Here is a 17,673-nt window from a genome sequence, read left to right as displayed (position 1 = left end):
TTTCTTCTATATATCCTTTAGGCATTCTACTGTATTAACACTAGATAGAAAAAACCAGTATCTTCTGGCATAAGGTAAACTAATCTTTTCCTGATGTACAATAAAGAAACAGGCATATTTCTAGTAGGAGATTCCTTATGATGTATCAAAACCCAATTATCACTTACCCTTATGGAGATCTTAGATCTCAGAGACTGTACTGACAATATAAGATTAAGAAAACGAAGAACAGAAAATCAAAATATACACCAAGGAGAACGTTAATAGGTTTCATTCTTATCACAGCATATTGTTGAAAGTTACTTAAAATATATTTTTTAAAAAGACACAAGAGGACAAGTGTTTAGTTTTTAACAAGGGAGTGGACTAGTTCAACAAATATTGATTACCTAATTTATGAACAGCTCTGTCCAAAGTGGTCAAAAAACAAAAAAAATCAAGACTTTAGTTTTCCTAAACCTATCTTAATTTTTAGTCTTTTAACAGAATTATATCTTTGTTCAATCTTTAAAGTCTTTAGCCTCTTTTGTGAAATGGGTTTCCTTGTAAATAATGAAATGACACCTATATATATTTAAAGCACTCATGAAATAATTTTATCTCTTTATTAAAAACTGTGATAACCCTTCCAAATTTGAAATGTATTGTCTTCCTAAATTCTTGCTACAAAGCCTATCATTAATATTGCAGGTCATTTTTTCCCTAAAGATTGAAAAAAAAAAAAACAAAACCACTAACAAATATACAATAAAGTCTTCTTTATGGTCAAAGAATGTACTCCTTTTATAAAACTTGGAGTTGATGTAAAGACACAGACAACACAAGTTACCTTAATAATAAATGCACTTTTCTTTGTAATTTTGGGTAATTCAATGTGATTTATAATTCTTTTAAAAGACACACAATCACTTGTATTTTTGCATGGTTCTTTTTTTCCTAATTTCCCACTGTAGTGAAATATCTGTTTTTCATTCTCTATTGGGTTTGGATTGGAACCATCAGGTAGAATTAAAAGTAAAATAACTAAAGGAAAATACTTTATAGATCCTCTCAAAATACTTTGAAGGGTATAATCTCTTTGCTTTATTCATATTTAAGTCAAAAACAAAAAGCAACCAAAACACTGCTGTTTATACAGAAAGCAGCTTCAAAATCAGCCAGTTATTTTCTGAAATAGAGATGGCAGACATTATTAGCCTGCACTTACTCCAATATGGCAGCCATATCTTTGCCTCTTTGCTATGGACACATCCCCATCAGGCCTGTACTTTCTACTCTCCAGACCTGTTTATGACAGGCCAAGGTGTTTCCTATTATGGTGCCTATGGCTGCACAGTGCACTGCTTGTCAGTAATAAAAGCCAGAGGCTGTCCCTATAGGGATTACAATGCAGCAGACCAGAGATGCCGATGGGAATGCAAGCATGCCCTAGGCAAACATTGCAGAATACTCTCTGACAGGCAAAAGCCAACAAACACATCCTTTCTTCCCAGACTAGCAGGGAAAGTATTCAATTATGTCATTTTCACTTGGAACAAACTAATAAGAAGAATGTTATTGCTAAAATAGGTAGAGACAAGAAAGAACAGTTTATGACCATGAATATGGCCTCTATGGTTTTTGCCTGTGTACTACAAACTTTTAATTTAAATGAGATGAGACTAGCATATACTATGATCTAGCATATACTATGATAAAATTTCTGAGACATGAGTATCTAAAAGCAGAACTGTGATTAAGTGAGAAATGCTCAGGATTCCTGTCACTGAAAGAAAAAGAAAAAAAAAACCTTTCTTGAAAGGCACAAACTAGAACATTCAGACTCTCCATCTACCAATACAAGATAAAAAAACAGCATTTACATTAACCAACATCATGCATCTTGTACTAATTTATGTGAGTAACTACAAAACATTATATTGACACTCACTGTGTAGGGTGTCAGGATGGCCAAGGGGTCTAAGGCACCGTGTTAGCCAGGATGATCTCGATCTCTTGACCTCATGATCCTCCCTCGGCCTCCCATAATGCTGGGATTTTGTCATTTCTTGTACATTCATATCAGCTATTATATGTTGAATGTTTTAACATATTTCTTTTTTATTAATCTTTAAAAATTTGTCAATTATTCTTAAAATACCATAGAAGACCTCATCAGAACAATAAAACAAAGACACAAAATATTGTACTAAGAGTTAAGAGAATTACAAATAAAAGTTCTGTGGAAAGTCAAAGGTATCCAATTAGGAGAGCCTGAGGTGGGAGATACAGGACACCCCAGATATTGGATGGGAAGAAGATGGGATTTAAAAAAAAAAAAAAAAGGCTTTATAAAGGATATAACATTCCAGATAGGCCTTAAAAGATGGTTTCAATTTTTTAAATAAAACTTTTTGTTTTAGAACAGATTTAGATTTATAGAAAACTTGTGGAGACAATACAGATAATTCCTATATACTCTACACTGTTTCCCATTATTAACATCTGACTTTAGTATGGCACATTTGTCACAATTATTGAACCAATATTGATACATTATTATTAAACAAAGTCCACACTTTATTCAGATTTCCTTAGTTTTCACATTTTTTTATTCCGATTTCCTTAGTTTTCACATAATTTTTTTTGTTTTTACTTTCTGTTCCGGATCCCATCCAGGATACTACATTATATTTAGCCCTCGTGTCTCCTGAGGCTCTTCTTGGCTGTAGGTATCTCAGGTTTTCCTTGTTTTTGATAACCTTGACAGTTTTGCAGAGTACTGGTCAAACACTGGTCAGGTTTTGAGGGTAGAATGTCCCTCCACTGAGATCTGTCTGATATTTGCCTCATGATTAGATTGGGGTTATATGTTTTCAGTAGGGAAACCACAGATAAAAAGTGCCATTTTCATCAGATCATATAGAGGGTACATATTATCACTTCTCACTGTCAGTGTTGACCTTGATAACCTGGTTGAGGTAGTGATAGGTTTCTCCATTGCAGTTTCTTTTTTTTTTCCCCCTTTGTACACTGTACTGTTTAGAAGGAAGTCAATATGCACACTTACGGTGGAGGGGGTTATGTTCTCCCTCCTTGAGAGCAGAGTATCTATAGAAGCTATTGGGAATTCTGCACAGGAGGAGATTTGTCTATTCTTCCCCCACTTATTTATTTAATAAATTATATCAATATGGGTTTATGGATATTTATTTTACCCTATGGGATACAATCCAATACTATATTATTTTCTTGCTCAAATTGTTCTAGCTTTGGCCATTGGGAGCTCTTTTAGTTTGCTCTTGAAACTCTTCAATATATTCCCATGGGTGTAGGGCTCCGTTTGTTTGACCAGGTCCTTACTTTCTGGCACTACAAGATGGTCCAGCTCATCTTACATATTTCCTTCCTGAGTCCCTAGAATCAGTTATTTTTTTTTCAAACAGTCTTGGCTCCTTTTATTAGAGAATGGCATTAGAAACCAAAATGTGTGTGCTAAGTGTGCTCATTGCTACTAGGGCATGGTTGCTTCTAGACCCTCTTGGCTGACAGAGCAAGGAAATATTTGTGTGTATACTAGATGGTAACATGTTGAGAGGTAGAATGGAGAGTTACCTTCTTAATATATTTTTCTTAATATTAAATATTAATAAGATATTGTGTGCCTGGGTTACTTTCAGTCTCATGCAGAGGAAGAATTTATGAAAAACACTGGCTAGACTATTCTTCTGCACTGCATTATGCATTTCTGCTAGAAAAAGCTCAGAGATTTTCAGATATTCTGACAAAACTCTCAGGCTTGCTTGACGTGCTATACTGTAAAATTACAGAAAGAAACAAAGGGCAAACTTGAAGGATTAAAATAAAGGAAAGAAAGCATACAAAACACCACCAGAAAAAGTGAGTAATGGGGGAGAAGAGTAAATAAAACATAATAATCCTCTTTGGTTAGTATCAACATTATTAGGCCACTTTATCAGAAGGATAGAAATCAGGATGGCAGACACCCTTCTCTAATCCTCACCCTGCAAAGAAAATAAAAATGAATGTTATTCCTTCACATATGAAACTGAATGAGTTCTACTGAGTATCTAGTATGTTCCTGACTCAGCCTAGACAATTCCATCTTTTAATTCATTAAATCATCACAGCAACTATTTAATAGATGAGGAAACTGAAGCACAGAAGGCAATGTGGCCCAATTTATATTTGGTAAAAGGCAGAGAATGAATCCAATTCAGGCAGGCTGTCTATAGTAGGGTGCTCTAAATCCACGGACCATTCTGCCTAAGGAATGAATATTTTATGAATTGGAATATTTCTGCTGAAGGAATTTGCCATTTTCTCCTCTAGTGGAGAAATCCAACTCAGGGCAAAGAAGGAAAAATGTTGATTGTTTAAAACAATAAATTAGTCTCTAAATTGTTTTTGCAGCTGATTTAGATGTGTGTGTCCAAGAGTACGCCCAGTGTTAGTAAATGGCAGGCAAAATGCTGTAAGGTGGTGCAAGGATGAATGTTTTCTCATTTTGTTATTTATTAATTTTAGAAAAAATACAGAAAAAATATAACCTGAACATAAAACACATGATTTCATGAATACCATTACTTAAGATGAGGCACTCAAGTATTTACATTTAACAATAAATTGCTCTTAGCATTTCTATACTTTGACAATAAATTATCCAAAAAAGAAATTAAGAAAATAATCCCATTTGCAACAGCATCAAAAAAATAATTAGGAGCAAATCTAACTGAAGAGGTGAAAGATCTATATACTGGAAACTACAAGACATTGATTTAAAAAATTAAAGAAGACAGAAATAAATGAAAAGATAACCCATGTTCATATACTGAAAGAATTAGTAATGTTAACATGTCCATTCTATCCAAAGCCATCTACAGATTCAATGCAATTCCTCTACAGATTCAATGCAATTCCTATCAAAATTCCAATGTCTTTTTTTCACAGAAACAGATAAAAAAATCTTAAAATTTATATAAACCAAAAAAGAACTAATAGCCAAAGCAATCTTGAGCAAAAGGAACAAAGCTGCAGGCATCACATTCCCTCATTTCAAAATATATTATAAAGCTACTGTAATCAAAACAGCCTGGTACTGACATAAAAACAAACATCAACCAATGGAATGGAATAGAAAGCTCAGAAGTAAATCCAAGTATTTAGAGTCAATTGATTTTTGACAAAGGGTCCAAGAACACAAAATGGAGAGAGGGCAGTCTCTTCAAATAGTGATGGGAAAACTGGATGTCCACCTGCAGAAGAAACTGTACTCTTATCTCACACTACGTATACAAATCAACTCAAAATAGATATAAAGGCTTAAACATAAGACCTGAAACTGTAAAGCTACTAGAAGAAAATATAAGGGAATCTCCACAACAATGGTCTGGGCAATGATTTCTTGGATAGGACTCCAAAAGCACAGGCAACAAAAACAAAAATAGACAAACAGAACTGCATCAAACTATAAAGTATCTGCACAAGCAACCAAATAATAGAATGAAAAGACAACCCATGGATCAGGAGAAAATATCTGCAAACCATACATCTGATAAGAGGCTAATATTTAAAATATATAAAACATTCAAACAACCAAACAGTAAGAAAACAAATGGATTAAAAATAGGCAAAGGATCTGAATAGACACACTTTCCTCAAAAAAGAAATATGAATGGCCAACAGAGATACCAAAAAAAAAAAAAAAAAAAAATTCCTCAGTCCCACACAGTGGCTCATGCCTGTAATCCCAGTGCTTTGGGAACCTGAGGCAGGAGATCACTTGGGGCCAGGAATTTTAGACAAACCTGGGCAGAATAGCAAGACCCTCTCTATATGAAAAAATAAAAAAACCAGGCATGGTCGCACACACCTGTAGTCCTAGCTACTTGGGAGGCTGAGGCAGGATCATTGAGCCCAAGAGTTTGAGGTCACAGTGAGACATGATCACGCCACTGCACTCCAGTCTGAACAAAAGAGCAAGACCTTGTCTCAAAAACAACAAACAAAAACTCAACAATATATCTAATTCTCAGGGAAATGCAAATTAAAACCACAATGAGCTATACCTCATGCCTGTTAGAATGGCTATTTTCCTTCTTTTTCTCTTCAAGTTCAGGGGTACACGTGCAGGACGTGTAGGTTTGTTACATAGCTAAACATGTGCCATGTTTGCTTCACATATCATCCCATCATCTAGGTACTAAGCCCAGCATCCATTAGCCATTCTTTCTGATGCTCTCCCTGCCCCCATCCCACCCCGCAACAGACCCCAGTATGTGTTGCTCTCCACCATGTAGAATGGCTATTTTCAAAAGATGAATGATAACAAGTGTTGGCAAAGATATGGAGAAAAGGGAGCCCTTCTACACTATTGGTAGGAACGTAAATTAGAACCACTATATTGAAAATAGTATGAAGGTTCCCCAAAAACCTAAAAAATAGAACTACCACACAATCCAACAATCCTGCTTCTAGGTATATACCCAAAGGAATTGAAATTGATACACCAAAAAGATATTTGCACTCCCATATTCATTTCAGCTTTATTTTCAACAGCCAAGATATGGAAGCAATCTAAGTGTTCATCAGTGAAAAGAAGGATAAAGAATAAAAAATGTGATATATATATATATATATGAAGAGTATACAGCCTTATAAAAGCAAGAAATTCTGTCATTCACAACATCATGAAATGGAACTGGAGGACATTATGCTAAGTGAAATAAGTCAGGTACGGAAAGACAAATACTGTCTTTAATAAATGATCTCACTTTATGGGGAATCTAAAACAGTCAGTCTCAGAAACAGAGGGTAGAAAGGTGGTTACCAGAGGCTGTATAGGAGGAGGGAGAGAAAAATGGAAGATGTTGATCAAACAGTACAAAATTTCAGTTAGATTGGAGGAATAAGTTTTAGTGATCTATTGCACTGCATGCAGACCCCAGTTAATAATAACGCATTATGTGTTTTACAATTGCTAAAATAGGTTTTTGACATTCTCATCACAAAAAGATAAATTGGTGAGGTAATACAGATGTGTTAATTAGCTTTAGTGAATCTATGATGTACACATTTTAAAAATCACATTGTACCCCAGAAATATATACAATTAATACTTGTCAATTAAGAATAATTGACAAATTTTTAAAGATTAATAAAAAAGAAATACGTTAAAACATTCAACATATAATAGCTGATATGAATGTACAAGAAATGACAAAATCCCAGCATTATGGGAGGCCGAGGGAGGATCATGAGGTCAAGAGATCGAGATCATCCTGGCTAACACGGTGAAAGCCCGTCTTTACCAAAAATACAAAGATTAGCTGGGCATGGTGGCGGGAGCCTGTAGTCTAGCTACTCGGGAGGCTGAGGCAGGAGAATTGCTTGAACCCGGGAGGTGGAGGTTGCAGTGAGCCGATATGATGCCACTGCACTCCAGCCTGGGTGACAGAGCGAGACTCTGTCTCAAAAATGACAAAGTTTGAGCAACATTAACTTAGACTGTAAATTCTTAAAGAATAGAAAAGTTGTGTTTTTCTTTTAAGAAATATTATGTTTTTATATTGCAAGAAATATGTGACACAGAGTTTTTCTTAATCTCTCTTTTTTAATATATTCTAGACAGGCAAGCACATATAATTTATTGAGCACCTAGTGTGTGCTAATGCACCAAACTGAGCTTTACATACATTACAGCTAATGCTCTCAATAACTTTTCCATTTTATTTTCCCGTTTCATTATCCCCACTTATAAACGAAAAAATGGCTCCAGAGCGAAAAGGCCTATTGCCCAAAATATTAGATAGGAAACAACAGAGCTGGAATTCGAAACCATGTTTGCCTAATGAAAAACATTTATGTTCTTTCCACTGTACAAAGCTGCTGTTAAGTATCACTGGTGCATACTCCAGGCCAGGGAGTAAATATCATTCATCCTTATCACATATGAAGTATAACAGAACAAAAACAAGAAGCTCTGAATACTAAATAATAATAATAAATACTTTATAAAAGATAAATTATTCTCTAAGAGTAAAAAATAATAAGCCTATTATCATTATAGCTGGTAACTGAACTTAACTAATTTCCTAATAGACACAGCAGAACTGTTTGTTGTTTAAGCAAATATCAAGGCATACCGCCAATCCCTGTTACAGGGAATAAAAAAGTCTTCTTTAAATGTCTTTCAAAACTAATGTGAATATTAAAGTGCTACTGATCTCTCTATATTCTAGAAAGATCTCAGATGAACAGTGTCAATTAAACTATTACAATAAATAGCCATGTAAAAACTGCTCCCCTGCTAGAGCTACACTATCACAAAATTAACCCCAGCAATCTACAGTTTCAGAAAAAGAGTTGGTCCCTCCTGCTGAAAAAGAGAAAACCAAGCTCTACATATGTTGTGAATCAACGGAAAATAATGACAGTTAACAGCACTTCACATCCATCATGTATTTATATCTTAAGTGATAGCTACAATCTATGTAACTGTCACAGATATCTTCTTAAATTGAACAAAAGCATTATCTATCATCCTTGCTATCTCGAAAAATACCAGTTTGTTTCATCTATCCATAACATTAGAAAAAATACTTCTTTTATCACGGCCAACCCTTATGTTTTGGAATTTTTTTCACAAACGTAGACAGTTTATAATGCTCTCAGACAGAAGTTACCACTACCACTACCCCATAAATTAAGTCAAAATATAACTGAAAAAAAGAAAATTCTCTAGTAATGATTAATTTGTTGAATAATTAAAAATTAGGAGTTTTGGATAATTACATGTTAGGAATAATTAAATTTTTACTAAATACTGGCACAGGAACTGAACGGATGACAATAGAGACAAATTAAGATTTGTTTTAATCCTTAGTTTTATGCTAAGGTAAAGTCAAGGACTCTACTTTCCAGTGAAAGAAAAATTTCCTTTAAAATTGTTTCCCTCTTCTATTATTACTGAAAAGCAAAGAAAGTATTTTTTCTAACAGTGATTATAGGATTCTCAACCTTTCATATTAACTTTTAGGTACTACATGTAAGCCACATAAATCTTTCCCCAATCTACCTCTATTAAGTAGATTAGATTAAAAAGCAGATATCGAACTCAAAACATCTAAATGTTGATTTTCTATAATTATAGAAGATATTTTCTTCTGATATTTAAAGTTTGTATTTAGGCATATTAACTCAACAATTTTTTAATCTAAAGTTTAATATGTTAATGTAGAAAACAACTGAGGCTATTTTCTCTCTATAAAACTAACATGCCTTTTCCAATTAACTTAGTTTCCTTCTTAGCAAAAGTTTAACATTTATCTCTATTCTGAGTTACGTTGTGGTTGCATAATATGGAAACATCTTAAGATTTAGCCACTTCTATGAAGATCCTGTATTTATTACAACACCCCTCTTGCCCAGAAGAAAATACATCAACAAAAAGTGCTACTATATGTTCTGCATTGACTATTACAAAGCAGTAGGGGGAGCAGCCAGAGAAAGCACTAAGACAAAGCACCCCAGCAAAGCAATTTAATTTATAGGCAACAGAAACACGCTAGAGAGGTTTGTCAAAAGCCAAATACACAAAATAAATTCCATAAAGAAGTCATGACCACATTTGTAAAGCTGGCCTAAGTACATTTGGAATGAAGTATAGAAAAATCTGAAGTCTCTTAGGGGCTGGATTCTAACTTCAAGACAGACTTTCAGCTTGAAACACAGTCATTTCCAGCCATGCCAAACCTCAAACTGCCCCTAGAATTAGAGAGCAGAAACAAAATACCATTTTTATAGTGATACATCTTTGGAAGAACTCAAAATGATTTCGTTTTCTCCTTTGAACCTCACTGAACTTACAGGGAAGGCCTGGTGAAAGGTGCATTATTAGGTCACAAGAGGATAACGTTACAGGGTTCCATAGCATAATCCTTGAAAGCCCTGAGGCCCAGACCGCTGTCCTTCTCTCCTCTCCACTGACTCCCATCCTCGATATACTTTCTATGAGAGAAAGGTAACCAAAAACACGGTGAAACCATTCTACTTAAAAGGTGTTTTACTACAAAGGCACATTGACCACTAACCCTTATTACATTTTACATGTTCTAAAAATTAGTAAGGTCTGCATTTTCAGTTTTAGAGTAACACGGGAAAAGTACTTAGTTAGCTCTTCTGTCTGGCATTCTGTAACTGGAATTTAAGAAAAACCTAAACTTCTAATTAGAACTTCAGAATGTTCATGTCTGTATTATACCACAAAAACTATAAATATAATTTAAGCATTTTTATGATACAGAAATGTATGCTGTAGACAGTCATCTAAGAATTATAAAATTCCATAAAACTTGAAATGTCTAGTATAAGTTCCAGCTGAATGATAAAAAGACATTTTAGCCATGTAAGCAACCAATGAAGTTTGACCTAAAATCCAAATAATAGCAATAACAACAGATACAGTGCCTACTATTGTCAGATACTATATTAGCTAGCTCTTTTTTATATATTCTTTTGAATTCTTATACTGACCTTTCAAGATAGTTATTATGATGCCCATTTTATGCTAAGGAAACTGAAGCTAAAAAAATTGAAGTCATTTCTCTAGTGTAACTCCATTAGGAAGAAACAAAACCATAATTCAACTTCCAGGTTTGCCTGCCTCCAAAGCTTTGAGACCTCACTAAAATTACGCTCAATTGTAGCAATGAGGTTCCAAAGGAAATCTGTACAAATCTCAGGCAGATTAATGTGCTTATAAGGGTAAATGCTGTAGATTTAATCATTCAAATTAAATGCCATCTGGAATCTCTTACCCCACTTGGTACAAGCATCCTACATGTGTTATAGCCAACCCTAGCCTTGGCCAAGAATTCAATAATTTTCCTGCTTCAATGCCATTAACAAGCAAGCAACATTATAATACCAATACAGGAAGTACAGCTAGTTGCTCCTAGAGCATCATTTAAAAACTGCTAATTGGTTAAGATGCCTTTTACTGAGAAGTCTAAGAAACAGAAATAATGTGTTAATCCAGTTTGTTTAATGGGTTTGAGGAATCAGTTTCCTCCTTCCTAACACCTAAATCCATCTCCATAATAAGTATTTTCTATCACCATTTAAAAATCCTGATCTCTTACTAGTGTTTTTATTGTGCTTTTCGATCTATTAGAGTAAATTTTTTAAAACCTCAAGAGAGAACAGAGAATACTGTCATAATTTTTCAAAGGCTAAAAGAGAATAAACTGAAAATACCAGTTGGTTTGAACACGTATATGTGAAAAGAATGGATGGTAATTAACAACCGAAGGCAATGTTTCAGATTCATTCATTCATACTCAAGAAATATCAAACAACTGAGTGGAGATGATGCAAGCGGTACACATTTCCAGTTCAGACTGAAGGTGTGGCAACACTCACAGGGGCCTTCGGATCAGCTGCTCCAACTCACTTTACAGCTTTTGTGGATGTGGCTTATTCATGCCCTTGTTATCAAGAAGAAGAGTAACTTTATAACCCTTAGCAAGAGATTTTTTTTTCTTTCTATGCCAACCCTTTTTTTGTCTATAAAAGTCATGTAAGCTTAGCACTTATTTAGAAATAAATAAGTTAAAGAACACATGAATGGCTTGGACATGAAAAGTTTAAGCTACAGCTTAAGCTGAGCTAAGTTTAATGTTAAAAATTAGTGTGACGGCAATGATTTTTCAATTCAGCTCTCTCGTGGGCTAGGAAAAAACATCGTAATTTTTCAGCCACAAGACATAAACATTGCTAGAATGACTACATTTTGAAAAAATTATCTTCTCGCTTTACCTAGATTTCATTTTAACCAAACAGACCAAACTCTCCTATCAAACCTATAAATTAACTCAAAGTCTAATTTGGGGCCTTCATAGTAAAGATTACTTTTTCTAAATCTCTGTCTTATCTGGTGCCTTTAAAAGAAGGGATCATTTTAGGCAATTATTATGACCTAAAAAGTTTTTAAATCTTAATGTACAGATTAATTCCTTGACAGCTGAAGTCATTTACAATACATTATTAAATTTCACATTCAGTATTAAATCCAAACATAGGTCTCAACATGAAGAATATGGATTTTAGGGAAAGCAACTAGCTGCTCAAATTCATTTAGCTGAAAAACTACTGTCAAATCATCTTGAAAACATACACTAATGCTTGTACATTGCTAAGTGGCTTTTGATTCTGCTCTTCCTTTTCTTACACAGAATCAACCACACAATGGAATTAAGAACTCTGGCCCATGGCAAAGTGCTCCCATTTAGCAGTTAGGACACTGGACATATTCAGCATATGTCTACTGCTATTAAGAATCAAATTATGAAAAAAAAAAACCTGTATTTTATAAAACTAAGAATTTGTTACCCAAATGAGAACAAAAGTACCTAATGCCACAGCAGGGGTAAGAGTCCCAGTGAGAGAGCAATAATTGGTCATTCTGATGAGGAGCTGTGCCAAATTTAGAAATGAGGCACCAATGACAAAAAACAGAATTGATCGTCAGTGTGGACATGGGTAGGTCAGCGTGCATATGGGTAGGTTAGTATCTGCTGGCCGTGTCTACAGAGCCCCTTTTATTTATTTGAAGCCAACTTTTCACTTGACAATGCTACCTACAAAAGCACTGTTAATAGATAAGACAATCAAGTGGCTGTTATGCTGTGGCATTTTTGTAAAAACTGCATGAGAACAGGTGGGATAAAAACCATAGTAAGGTAGAAAAAAAAAAAAAAGCATCACTCATTGAAAGATATGTGCACACAGATGAACTGTAAGTTTATATAACCTTCTTGACCTTGTAAATAGGTAGCCAAAAATACTTAAATACCTTGTAGAGGCAACTATTTATCACACAACATTACCAGTCCTTACTGGCTGAATCCTTCAGCCATCTGCATATGACATGCACAGGCAAATAGCCATTAAAAACATATATAATTCCAATTATCTCCTTGCATAACTAAAGACAAAAAGAACAGGAAATCCAAAAAATACAGCAAAACTGAAAACATTATACCTTGCCTTCCGTGCTATTTTAAGGCTGTCCCAGGTTGAAGGTTACTTCTCAGCCCTCAAAGCTCCATTAACTGCCAAGACCAGCACCTTAGCACATACGGCACAGGTGCCTAGTTGAAGCCTCCTTGTACTAAATGACCTCGAAAAACTGGGCTTTCTCTCCAAGATTGATGGAAACAAAAGTAATGATCATAAGGAACCTTCTAACTCTGTTAATGTTTCCTGCGGATGTGTATGGCCAACTGAATACATAAAGGCTCAGTTCTTGCGGGGTACCCTGACAACCAGATGAATTAGGATGAAGGTTCCAAGTTCGATGAACTCTTCTGAGTTTGAGTGCCCTAGGTGGTGACATTCAAGTGATTTCACAGACATCCACCAATTCTTATTTTAACCGGGAATCCCAAGAACACCTTTAAACATGCAATGCCAATGGACCCTACTGGGTTTCTGCTACAAGGGCACAATGTCACTTAGGAACCCTGTGTCTTGGGAGGTACTTAAACTACGTCAAATTGCTTTTGGAAAATGTTTATCTGGCGTGACTAGGAGAGGCAAGGCATGGAAACAAGAACCTCCCTCTAAGAAGCAGAATAGCCAACATGCAGTAAGCCTAAAAAACCTCTCACTGTATTTCCCGGGGCTATGGGTACTAGCTGGCTTGCCGGCAGGGGAATCAGCAGCCCGGGGGCATCGGTGACAGCAGAACCGGGGCTTACCTTGTTGGAGGCCATCTCACTGACGGAGTGCCTGGTCTGTAGGGTCTCTAACTGGTCCAGACACCAGTCCAGCTCCTCCAGGGTCTCGCTGGCCAGTTTCTGGTAGGCCTCCTCTGCGAAGAGACAGGGAAAGGGGGACTCAGTTCTCAAGCGCTTCACGGGTCCGCTAGTGAGTTCAAAGGGGGCCATCCTGCCATACCCCGCCATGCTCGGATGCCCGGTGCCGGCACATGAGGGCTGCTCCTTCATATTGCCCAGCCCGGCAGTGCAACGGGGGCGGAGGCTCTGCTCGCGGGGCGGCTGGCCTCGGGGAGGCAGGGTCTCTCCAGCTTGGCGTGTCAGGTCGGCCTCCGAGGAGGGCGTGCAAAAAGCGGCGAGCCAACTTTCACACGGCGATGCGGGCGTAAAAACCACTATGCGACTTTTCAACTGTGCGGCGGGCCCAAGTCCCAGTCCAGGAGCCCGACTCTAGGGGATGGCGAGGGGATGGCGCGCGCGCTAAAGTGTCCGCCCCGCAGAGGAGCGTCTGGTCCACAGCCAGATCTCCTAGGTCCCCGGCCCGGAGCCGCGGCCCCACGCCCGCCCCGCCTGCCGAGCCTTCTGCACTGCACTTGAAGCGAATGAATCAGCCGCGGCCGGGTGCGCGGCCACCACGTTTCCTGTTTTCTTTCTCAACTCCTCGGGCGGCAGGCGCAGCGCGGCTCCAACGCCGCAGCTTTCCGGGAACACTCCCCCTCACGCCCCTCTCGGCCCTCAGCGCTGCCTGGCTCCTCCTCAACCCCCTTACGAAAAGATTCCGAATTGCAAAAGCCTGTCCATGCCACCCGCCGTGTCCTTCCCCTCGGGCTCTGTCCCGGGGGCCCCGCCACCTCGCAGTGCCATCCCCCGGAGCAGCCGGGCGCCACTCGCTTTGAAGTGCAGCCGAGGAGGCGCGGCGCGAGCGTGTGTGTCTGTGGGGCTGCTGTGGGACTGTCTGAGCTAGGAGAGCGGCGGAAAACCCGGCATGGAGCGCCTGCAGCCCGCCGCCCGGGGTCGCGCCCGCTGCGGGGCTTAGGAGGGACCGGCGCGCAGGCGCGCACGGACGCGCACCTGCCCCGCGGGAACCCGGTGCAGCCCACTGAGCCACTGCCCTCCAGGTTGCCCCGACCGCTGGAGCTTCTGCGTCTACAGGACAAGCTGCTTCCTGCGAAGTTTCACAAACAAGGTTATTTAGGACCCTCAATGTTTCTGAGGGTTTAAGGTTTAGGGTTTCTGGGGGTTCGTTTCTAAAGGTTTAGGATTCACCTACTTGAAGGAGGCAGGGTTGTGGGAATACCCGCATTTCTATTAAGACGGCATCCTTTTTCTACCCAGCCCAGTCTAAGTACCAGACTTCTCAATGTTGGGGCAGACAGAAACAAGCAAACAAAATATACAATGTTGTGGGATCGGAACGCTTTATAATTCACAAATTTGACAATAGGCTGCATTTTCATATGCAGAATTGCCTAAGAGTTATCTTAAAGGAACAGCAATGTGAAAGAACCACATGGTAAGGAGAATTTACGCATGTCCTGCATACTACTCCTTTCCCCTGTGAATTGCACAAGACCTAGATGATCTTGGGCTAAGGAAGAAAATCTGGCATGGTGTTTCTACCCACCATGTGCAGATTACACTACAATTTTGAGAAAACGGAAAGACCATATTCAAAGGCATAGGGAAGTCTGTTCTGTTTACAAAGGCTGACCCAGGGGACCAGGGGCACTCTCCCTAAGCAGACCAGTTGTGGGAGAACTTCTCTACATTAGCATGCAATAAGCAAACCATTCACAGTGGGGAGAAATCAAACTCCCAAGAGTCCATTTTATAAAACTTTGTCATAGTCGAGTGGAAAGAAGATGCCGAGAAAGTTACACAAAGTGGTGGGATCCTCTGTCTTTGTCTTTAAAAATCTACAGGTATTGGTAGAGAAGAAATTCTGCCCTTGAAATGTAGACTCCATAAATTTTCAGTGGCACAACAAAGAAATTCATGGACTGAATTTAGTCTCGGATTTTTCATATAGATTTTTATGTGAAATTTGTAAAAGTTAGAGTGACTTTTAAAGTATTTGTTACATGTACCACGTGGCTTGTGTTATCAAGAATTCTTGAACTATTTACTGTTCACTTTGAGTACTCTACGTTAAAATTTGCCTCTTTTTTGTTCTACTTCCTCCATCCCGCAGTCTAAAGTAAAGTAAATAATATGCTTTAGATGGACAAACAATTGCCTAAACCTTGCCAGGTGAATTAAAATTTCAGATTGAAGCTTTTTTCTTCCCCATTAACAGTAGGAACAAGTTAAAGATATTAATAATTTTAAATAGTAAACATAAAATACTTGTTGTGTATAGCTTCCCCAATTCTAAGAATGTAAAAAATATTACATGCTTGTTACAAAAATTGAAGCATTACACACAAAGATAGAAAGCCCATTGTAACCCCACACCCTAAAGATCACAAACAATACTTTCGCCTGTGGCTCTAACACAATCATTTTCATTTTACTGAATAATTTCCACATGCAAGTATAGCATCACCTAATTGCCATGGTAGTACATCTAGGATATGGTTTGGTTTTGATATTTTCCTCTCTCTCTCATTCCCATAAGATAGGAATGTAGGAAATTTTAAGAGGACATTGACTTTTTTTAATGATCATTTGAGCTGTCCATAGCTAGCCTATCCAGCGGATTAAAGATGCGTAGCCATTGTGTTCAGGGATTTGTTCAGTGCCATCTTTTCAATCATTGGTTACAATGAAGCTGGGAGTCCCCTCTGAGGTTTGGCCTTCTGTGGTTCCTCTCCCCTGCCCTCCAACTTTCTCAAAGCCTGAGCCTCAACTGAATTCCCAGTACCTAAGTAAACTGCCCCCCTGCCCCCATCTTCACCAAGTTCCCAAAGCTCTTCAGAAATCAAAAGTACAAACTCAGGCCTCAAATCTAACAGGATGTGGCTCCACACATTATATTTCAGTTGTTATTTTTTAATGTGGAAAAGTAATTCGGGAATGTTTTGGCTAATGCTTCAAGACGTCATGCACTTTAGACACAGGATTTGCTCTTAAGAAGGTAGTATAGAGACAGGAGGAACAATTTATTTCAGAATATCCATTTTATGTCCAAGCCATGCACCAGCCATTTTTGACAGACAGGATTTGAGTATGATTATAAAGTGGTATAAGCATGTATTTTAAGTTCTAACATCTTCTGTATAAATATGAAAAATGAAAAATCACTAGACCACATCTACATACTAGTGAGAAAATAATTACTAACAACAGAGTAAAGAACAGTTTGCTCTGTGAAACTGTTGCTCAAATAAAGGACTATTCTTGATATTAGCATAGAGCTGAGAATATTGCTTTTTTCCAAATTCCTAGGTGAATAGGCAATATAGCTAGCCATGATTTTTCAGGATCATTTGTAAAGCTTCACTTTTAGGAATTTTAACCCCAAGTGTTCTAAGACATCAAGTAACTGACCTTTTCATCCCTCCAAACAAACCTCAAAATGGAGTTGCCAACTATCCTACAGGAAATTGAGTCACCACACCAAGCAACACACCTAAATGTCGACAGCCAGCAGGACAAAAACAGTGAGCCAGTTTAATTTTGGCTTTTACCAAGAACACATACTGCATTCATTAATAAAATACTTCCCCCTAACCCCTGCCAGGGTAGTATACACTGTGGCTCTCCTTAAAAATACATGAAAACTCTTTAACTGCCCCAAATCTTGCTAAGTCAAGGAACTAAACAGAGAAAAACACCCAAGCAAAAACGATTGGCTAAACTCCCTAAAGGCTGGGAGAGGGCTATGGAACAGCAACTGAGAAATAACTTGAGCCTTGAAGTCCCCTCCTACAACAGCATCAGTTTTCTTCAAGAC

The 17,673-nt window shown here is 37.7% G+C and overlaps 1 protein-coding gene across 6 annotated transcripts in view; it reads right to left on the bottom strand.

Annotated features, from left to right (window-relative positions):
- Nucleotides 1-17,673, bottom strand: part of PDE4D (phosphodiesterase 4D) — a 1,457,192-nt gene that overhangs the window by 49,710 nt on the left and 1,389,809 nt on the right. For 4 of the 6 annotated variants that reach the window (XM_030926714.1, XM_030926713.1, XM_030926715.1 and 1 more), the window contains exon 6: nucleotides 13,761-13,873. In XM_030926714.1, coding sequence (XP_030782574.1) covers nucleotides 13,761-13,873 — 113 coding nt within the window. Of the gene's footprint in view, nucleotides 1-13,760; nucleotides 13,874-13,959; nucleotides 15,847-17,673 lie in introns of those variants that run through there. The other 2 variants (XM_010389123.2, XM_030926717.1) reach the window with 2 other exon arrangements.

Source organism: Rhinopithecus roxellana, chromosome 3 (genome assembly GCF_007565055.1).
Source record: "Rhinopithecus roxellana isolate Shanxi Qingling chromosome 3, ASM756505v1, whole genome shotgun sequence".
Classification (NCBI taxonomy): Eukaryota; Metazoa; Chordata; class Mammalia; order Primates; family Cercopithecidae; genus Rhinopithecus; species Rhinopithecus roxellana.
The sequence above is the reverse complement of the archived record's forward strand: the minus strand, read 5'-3'. Positions and strand labels throughout refer to the sequence as shown.